General features: G+C 54.6%; 1 protein-coding gene across 1 annotated transcript in view; it reads right to left on the bottom strand.

Annotated features, from left to right (window-relative positions):
- Window positions 1-1,582: 1,582 nt before the first annotated feature.
- FAM83H (family with sequence similarity 83 member H) overlaps window positions 1,583-8,549 on the bottom strand; it is a 9,837-nt gene continuing 2,870 nt past the window's right edge. The window contains exons 2-4 of the mRNA XM_044434363.1: window positions 6,752-6,916; window positions 5,408-5,532; window positions 1,583-4,302 (exon numbers count right to left, since the gene is read on the bottom strand). Of these exons, the coding sequence (XP_044290298.1) occupies window positions 1,683-4,302; window positions 5,408-5,532; window positions 6,752-6,916 (2,910 nt within the window). The 3' untranslated portion in view covers window positions 1,583-1,682. The remainder of the gene's footprint in view (window positions 4,303-5,407; window positions 5,533-6,751; window positions 6,917-8,549) is intronic.

The following is an 8,549-nucleotide window of genomic DNA, read 5'->3' on the forward strand; positions in this document are numbered from 1 at the left end:
TTCATTGAGCTCTCCATGCCCCCCGCAAGATCCCTTTCTTGCTCCATCACTGCTAGTCTTTATGCTTACTGATGCACTCAAAGAATTCCAATAGGCCAGTGAGACAAGCCTTCCCATGTAGAAGCCATGCTGATTCATTTTCAGCAGGGCTTGTCCTTCTGTGTGCTTACTGGGTCTACCTTCTATCATGCTTTGAAGCAGTTCACCCAGAACAGATGCTAACTGGCCTGCAATTCCCCAAATCCCCCAACCCAACCCCTTTTTCAAAATCAGGGTTACATTGGCCATTCTCCAATCCTTTGGAGCAAGAGCTAATTTTATGGACATGTTAAATATTTTAGTAAGAAGGTCAATCATGCTTAAGTTTTTGATAACTCCAGGATGAATACTATCTGGACTGGGTGTTTTGCTGAATTTAATCTTTTGTCATTACTGTCTGCCCTGATTCCTCAGACTCCCTTCCAGAATACAAAGGCTGAGGGACAGGTGTCTGCTCCTCATCCTCTGCTGTGAAGAGTGATGGGCCAGGGAGCCAGGTAAGGGGACTCTCAGTGAAGAGGCTACCAGGGACAGAACCCAAAAACTTCCGAGGTCCCACTCTTAACAGACTTGGAAGCTTGTGCACACAACACACCTGAGCGGTGGCTCCTCCCCTAGCTTAGGCAATGGGCTAAGCTGGGCCTGGGCTGCACTGCTTCAGCACAGAATGGGCAAGCTCACTTTGTCTGCCGAGAAAGAGCTACTGCACACAGAAAGTCTGCATGTCAGACAGAAGGATAACCAGTCCCCTTCTCTCTGAGATTGAGCTTTCTATGTGGAAGGCAGATTTGCATCTGGAGAAATGGTCGCTCTTTGAGTGGGTCCCCACTACAGCCTAGGCAGAGCTTGCCCATCCCCACGACAACCAGGCCGGAGCCAAGCAGAAGTAGGTGGGATGGCAGGGGGAGTCTGGCAATGATGCTTGTGCAGGGGCAGGCTGTTCCAGACATCCCTGTCCTTTCCCTGCTCTTACGGTGCGGAGCGTGGCTGTTCTCTGGCCCAGGGAGCGCCCCCCCCCCCCCGGTGCTCATTGAAGGGCACATGGGCGGCAGCAGTGCCCTGCTCGACTGATCCTGACGTGGGGCACCCCTCATCCCAGCTGCTCCATCTGCACACACAGAATCAGCAGCCCCAGTGGGGCGGCTCTATCAGAACAGGGGGTCAGCCCAGTGCAGGAGGCTCCTCCAATATGGCTGCTGCTGCTGCTGCTGCTGCTGATCGGCCAAGGCGAGGGTGCACCTGGCAGCGAGGCAGAGCAGTTATCCTGGCCAAGGAAGCCGCACTGACCCTGACAGCAGCTCTGCCAGGCCTGGAGGGCCCTCCCAGGTAGGCCGAGCTGATTGTTCACCTGCAGGCACACAGGAAGGGTGGGAGGAGGGAAGGCTGGATGGCACCGATAGCTGGTTGCGGGACTTGGCGTTGACTGGTTTTCCCTCAAGCAAGCCGACCAAGTGAAGACGGCCGCTCAGCCTTGCTTCGGGTAGCCAGCATTTTCCCTGCCACTAGCCCAGCTCAGTCCTGTCTATTCAGCAGTTGGGATGGTTGAGTAAATGCAGCTGTCTGGCCACCAGAACCCCCCACGAGTGTTTGTCCCAGACAGAGCCGCTCTGGCCAGGCAGGCGGTGTGTGTGGCAGCTTTACGGTCACTTTTTGGTTTTGAAGGTGCCCAGGAACTTGGGCATGAACTTCCCCATCTTCTTGTCTTTGGCATCTGCATCACATTCCTCCTCCTCCTGCTCATCCTTCTTGCAAAAGACCTCAAACCGGCTGTAGACACGCTTTTCCTTCCTCATGCTCTCCATCCTTTTCAGAAGGGAGTCCCTGTCCTCGGAAGGGTCTCTCTGGGGGTTCCGCTTATGATGGCTGCCAAAACTCTCCGATCTGTTAATCCCTGTGCTTTTTTCTTCGTCCCTGTGATCCAGGCTGGTGGCGGACCTGGACAGCTCCGGGTTGCTGGCAACTGGTAGCTGCCTGGCCAGCTCAGCTCGGTTCTTCTGACTGTTGGCAGAAATCTGCTCCAGAATGACCTTTGTGTCATCACGGAGGTTGCTGCTGTACAGGACGTTGGCCGTCGAGGAAGGGAAGCGAGCCGGAGGTGCTGGATTCAGCCGGAGGGCAGCTGCTGGCGACGTTGGCTTGGGCGACTTCTCCTCCTCGATCATCTCTTGGAAATCACCCTTGGACAGCCTCTTGAGGCCACCAATATTCCTGTCTGGCTTTGAGCCCTCAGTAACTGTTTCTTCCTCAGGCTTCCTCTCCCCTTTGGCACTCAACAACTGCTTTAGTCTGAGGGATCCCTTCCTAAAAAACTCCCTGGGACTTTGTTCCTGCTTACTGCCATCCTCTGGTTTGTGGAGACTGCTGTCGGAGCCAAGGTTCTTGGGGGGTTCTTGGAGTGCTGAGGTGGGGCCCATTTGCCCTTGTGCTGGTTTCTTGAATTCAGTTACGGACGGAGTGTGCGCATCATCTTTGTAAGCCATTTGCTCCTTTTCTGGCGCAGCGAGTTTCTGCGTTTCTCCAACAAATATGATGCTCTCTTTCTCCAGAGGGCCGGGCTTGTTGTCTGCTGGACAGAAGCGAGAAGACTTGTCCATTCTACTGCTACCTTGTGTTAGGGGGTCTCTGCCGAATGAGTCCGCAAGCTGGCTGGCTGAGGCAGGGCCACCGCATGGTCCCTCCGACTCTGGGTGCGCCTTATAGTTACTAAAGGTATCTTTGGAGTCCAGGATCCTGCTCTCCAGAATTTTGTACTGCACGGACTTAGTGCACCTCTTTTCGGCATTCTGGGATTCCTCTTGGAGGAAAGCCGACATGGCTTTCGTGTGACTGACAGCAGTACTTTCTGAGTCTTTGCCCACAGCCTTGTATTTCTCCAGCAACTCTGCTACTTTGGAGGAAGTGGTGGTCTTCGTTGTTTCATTGTCTTTTGTCATTTCACTGGATGTCTGTTCTTTTTGGACCATCTGGATTTTCTCTGCTGATGTGTTTTGTTGGTCTAATTTGGCAGCACTAAAAATAAGGGAAGACCTGAGTCGTGAGCTCCTCTGGATCAAGGGATTTATCCTGCTCCTGAAGGCATCTGGCTTCGCCACTGGTGGCTCATCGGCCATTTCTTTGGTGCCTGCAAATGGAAGGGGGGGTTTGAAAGGAGTGAGGAGCTCACCGGGGTACCTGGTGGGGAGCTCTGCAAAATTAAACACCTCATTACAGGCCTCCGACTCCATTGGCACCGGGAGGCCTTCCTCTCCAGGTTCGGACTGGTACCCACTCAGGTATGAGTTGATCCTCCAGTTGCGCAAGCCCGCCCGGTTCTCCTGCACTTTCTTGTCTTGGTCAGTGTCTTGGCCTTGGTCACGCAGAAACATCCTTTGCTCCAAGCTCTGCTTCTGTGTGGGGGACGTCTGGCACATGAACTTCTGCCCCATGTTTTGCCTTCGGAGGGAAGCCAGCCCAAAGAGACCATTCCCTCCTGGATTCACTTGATCAGATCCATGCCGGACTTCTTTGGAGGAATTGGAAGGCACGTAGTCCAGTCGCAGGGGATAGCCCTCTTGGGGTAAATTGGGTTCCAGTTCTGGGCCCCTGAAACCATCTGTATAATCCTCTAGTTCATTGAAGCCTAGTCGGCCTCCTCGTATCCTTTCAAAGAGACCTTGGGGCCTGTTGGCGCCGTATGGGTTTTCAAACTGATACTGATAAAACTGGTCCTTCTGAAACTGGCTAGACTGGATTTTAAAGTCTTCTAAATTGTTCATAAACATCTGCCTGGAAAACTGTTTTGAAGATGCAAAGTTCTCAAAGGTTCCTTCTGCGAAGCTGTGTCTTTTAAATGAGTCCATTTCTAGCTGCTTGGAGCGGAGATAGCCCCGGACAGGATCCACCTGAGAGGTCTCCATTTCCATCCTCTTGGAATACATTCGCATGGCTGAGCCCTCCAGGGTGTGGCGCAGCATGTCATCTCTTCTAAAAGAGGACAGGAAGTTTCTGTCTGGGTCAACTCTGCCCATGAAAGGCGAGAGAATGTCATCTTCCCGAGGGAACATCAGGTGTGGCTTCTTTGGAAAGAAGGGCATGTTGTTGCTAAACGGCATCATGCCGAAGGGCCCCATGGGCATCTCTGCCTTCATCAAAACATTGGCCGGAGGAACCAGTGGGTCCGACTGTGCAAAGAGGATGCGGAACTCTTCATCAAAGCTGGTCACCAGCTCTCCCTGGAAGATGTGAGCAATGCTCCGATGGATCTTCTCAAAGGACCACATAAAGCTGCAGGAAAGCAGAAGAGAGACGGATGTGTTACTGTCACAAGAGGCCACGCCATCTCTCCAAGCACATGAAGCGCAGAAGGTCACCCTACAGGTGGATCTCTCCTGGCTTCTGAACGGGGCAATTCCCTGTGGAAGTTTGCCTGATGGACCAAAGAGCCTTGTCGCAAGGCAAAGGAATCAGGAGCAGCAAAGGGAACAGCCCCCAGTCTGCTCCACCACCCACCCGGGCGCACCCCTCCTGGTCAGAAATTGCTGAACCACAGAGGCTGCATCCTCCCACTCTCTTCAAAAGATGGCGGGTGCTTTGCTCAGCTTCCTGACCTTAACCTCTCGGCTAGAATGAGGGAGAAGCCACCCTTTCCCTCCCGTGGTCAATGTGGAGATGCAGCCCGACTTTCTTCCAGTACATCCTTCTGAGCCAGACAGTTCGGATTCAGGATGTGAAATAAACAGGGTAGAGGAGGAACAGCTGGCAGGTGACTCTGAACAGTCAAGGCTGGCAAGCAAGATTAATCAGGTAGCAACTGAAAACCACCCTGTCTTGGGCACAGGCGGAGACACTGCAGAATGAGGGAGGGAGGGAGGGAATTCCTAGGCCCAGCCAGGTGGCACCTGTCCAGACAGGCAGGGCAATTACACAGTATCAGGCATTCCTGCCATGTGGCCTCCAAGCAGCAAGACCATGCTAAGGGGAGGGTCAAGAGTCTGAGGAAAGGAAGGGAGGAGGGGCTGTTCCGGTTTGGAGGCAGTTCTTCACATAGTCAGAAACTACTCCTGCAGATTGGAGGAACAACAATCAAGTCAAACTTCGACTTATGTAACTTTGTAAGAGCTCTCATAGAAATCCTCTATCACAACAAATTCTGTTAAGCTCGAGTAAAGGTCTGTATTTTATCCGCTTTCATTTTGATCTGCTGGAAAGGAAAAGCAGGGGAGAAATGTGCTCACAGTGGCCCACCTCGTAAGGGCCGTGTCCTCTGGTGGGTGGGAACCCCCCTTCTCCTTCCCAGCCCTATACCAACAGCCCAGATAGTGCCCTGGGCAAGCTGTGGAAACAGAGGGTGCGAGCCCACCGTCCCCTTCCGCTGGCCTTCTCCGCTCACCTGTAGCTGCCACTCAGCACCACCATGCAGTCCACCAGCAGGAACGTCTCCTTCACGTGCCCCTTGAAGGACATTCCTGTGCGGCAGAAGTAGGTGGGACCAGAAACCGTCCGCACCCGCAGGAACTGCAAGGCAAGGCAACAGAGAGCGGGCAGTGCATCCCAAGAGCAAGCCGTGGTCCCTCCCTCTTCAACTGGCCACCCACCCGCCACCATCTTTCCTTCCAAAGCACCAGCTGCAGGGGCCTTCTCTCCCTGCACCCTGCTCTCTGCGTTTGTGCCTCGCTCTGCCCACCTGTGCCCTGCCAGTCCCCAGAAAGTCCAGGAGTCCACCCCTAACCCAAGCTAGACTAGTTTTTCGTTTTGTACAGAAAGCTGGATCAGCCACACATTGGAAAAGGGCCTGGAGATCAAAAAGGGGTTGTCTTGTCTGCATGCAGCACAAGTCCGGCTGAGAGGGGCCGGCAAAGGGATCTCTGGTGGGTGGGTGGGTGGGGGGGAACAGAGTGGGGTGAGTTTAAAGCAAATGGCTTGAGGAAGTATTTTGTTGTGATTTTGGGTAACAGCTGAGGGACAGTGGGTAGGTTGCTCTGGAATTACGAAGGAGACCTAGACTTTCCATAGGCTGGCACATCAGCCTGGGGACCAGGGGCGGAGGGAACCAAAGGGGATGTTTCTGCAACTGCCTTGCTTCCCCCTTAACTCACTGCTCTGCTCTGTTCTCTCGTGTGTCTGTCAAGCATCCTCTCAAGAACTGAGAACCCCCGCTCAGCGTATTTGCACCCAGAACCCACCATCTGATGCCCAGGCGTACACCTTACTGAACACAGTGCCCGGTAACGCGGACTTCACTGGGCTGAAAATCCGGTGTGTCCGTTGGATGGGACACTGCCCAGTTCTGGAAAATTCTGTGCCTGCAGGGCCTGATGTACAGGCAGGAAACAGAATGCGCCGCAGCTGCCAGACGCCAGCCCGGCCCTGCAGGGCCCGCCTAGCTCACAATGGTCTGCTTTCGGGGTGGGCTTCCTGTGGCATCAGGCAAGGATGTCTTCCAGGCCTGCCTGGGATGGTGTAGCTGAGCCTGGACCTTCCGTGAGTGAAGCAGGCACAGGACCACTGAGCTGCGCCCCCCCCTCCAGAAAGAGCAGCCAGGTGCTGGGGGGAGAGGCACACGCAAAGGCCAGGTCAGAAGGCCTGAGCAGCCGGTGGATGGGGGCTCACACCTCCCAGCTGCCCAGAAACGGGCAAAGAAGAGGGTGCCTGCAGCCTGGGGGATCTTCAGCTCAGGAGCCCCCCAAGGGAGCAGCCGTCAACTCCATGCCTGGGGCCTCCGTGCCGCACTCACTTCCACAAGGTTGAGGTTCACCCTGCACTTGGAGGCCGCGTCCAGGAAGAGCTGGGCGTTCATCTCGTCCAGCAGGATGTACACGGGGACCCTGCGTGCAGCCGCGTCCAGCACCTCGCCCAGAAGGTCCACGTCAGTGAACGTATCCATCACTATGGCAACCACCTGAGAGGGAAGAGAGCGACAGGGTAGCACCCCGGGCACGCCCCCATCTGGCTGCCATCTCCTCTTGGCCTTCCCTTCCAGCAGATGAGGGCCCCCCGTCTGCTCGTCCGCAGCGGGGCCCCCGAGAAAGGCGCCTGCCCTGCTCGTTCCTGGCCGCTGTGCTGCAGGGAGGGCGCAGTGGTGTGGCCAAGTGGGAAGCCCCCGCCCCCCCCCGATTGCTCACTCGGCACTCTTCATGTATGTCACACAATGCATAATTAGTTTAGAGGATTCCCTGGCTTCAAGCGGGGATTAAGGGAACTGAGCTGTACACTCATCAACAACACCGATTCCCTGTCTTTCTGCCTCAATTAAAGGATCCCAGGGTAATCCATGGTAACAAATCTATCAGCACCATAGAAAACAACAAAAATGGAGAAACGAGCACCCAGCTGTAATCAGACCTGTCATATAGACCATGCGTCTCTCGTGGTCATGTGTCGGCCCTCTCAGCTAACCAAAAGGCCAGTGAAAAGACGGTTCTCGCCTCTCCGTTGGCGTCAGCCTGGCCTCCTGGGAGAGAGCATTGCACAGCTGGGGGGCCGCCCTCAAGAAGGTCCCGCTGCAAGTCCAAAGTCTGGGCTTTATTAGGTGACGACATAACCAAAAGGGCCTCTCCAGGACATCAGTCCACAGGCGGGATTCCCAAAGAAACCAGGCAGCCCTCTGCGTGGGGCGGTGCGACCTGGTGTCCTGCTCCAGCAGGGGGTGGACCCGATGCCCTTCATGGCCCCTTCCGAGTCTCCATTCTGTGATTCTTCGCCATGGGGAGAGGTCCTCAGTCTCATTTATCTCCTTCCGGCTGACCCAGCTGCCACCCTCCACTGCTGAACCGCAACTCCTGTGGGCCTCCCCAGACCTGAGGGATGCCACCGCCGCCACCTTCCACCTGCCCCGGCAAGTGGTGGGAAAAATTGGCCAGGGCTGTCAGCACAAGTGCCCTGCTTTCTCCCACTGCCAACCATCAACCATGAAAGACCTCAACCTTCATGAGTTCAGAACTAATTATGCTACTGCCGGCCTTTCGCCAGTGGTTCTCAGGCTGGCAATGTTGCATTTGTTGCAAGATCAGGAAAGAAATCAAAGCAGAAAGAGGAATTAGGGCAACCAAAGCTTAAAAGCCCCTGCTTCGATATGTTCAAGATTAATTTATTATAAAGCAAGCTCTGCATTCATTTACACCCACACGAAAGAAAATGCTAGCAGCCAGGTCAAACACCGCATTTTCATCCCTTTTTTATCAAAAAGGATCTGACCTCTTGATATGAAAATAAACAAGTTGCTTTGTCTGGCTCATCCCAGCAGCAACTCCCTCTACAAGAGCCCTCCCGTGTTTCCTTCAGGGCTGGAGAAGCAGCTCATCACCTCTTTTTCCCATGCCATGTTCCCCCTGCAATCCTATTAAGAGTGCTCCCGCCACATTTCCCTAAAATGCCCAACATGCAGAGAGACCAGATCAAACACCACACTGCAGGGTTGCTTAACGTGGCGCGCTCTCGCTCTCCCTCTCTCTCGCTCTCCCTCTCTCGCTCGCTCTCCCTCTCTCTCGCTCTCCCTCTCTCGCTCGCTCTCCCTCTCTCTCGCTCTCCCTCTC

Source organism: Varanus komodoensis, unplaced genomic scaffold (genome assembly GCF_004798865.1).
Source record: "Varanus komodoensis strain SLA01 unplaced genomic scaffold, ASM479886v1 scaffold276, whole genome shotgun sequence".
Taxonomy (NCBI): Eukaryota; Metazoa; Chordata; class Lepidosauria; order Squamata; family Varanidae; genus Varanus; species Varanus komodoensis.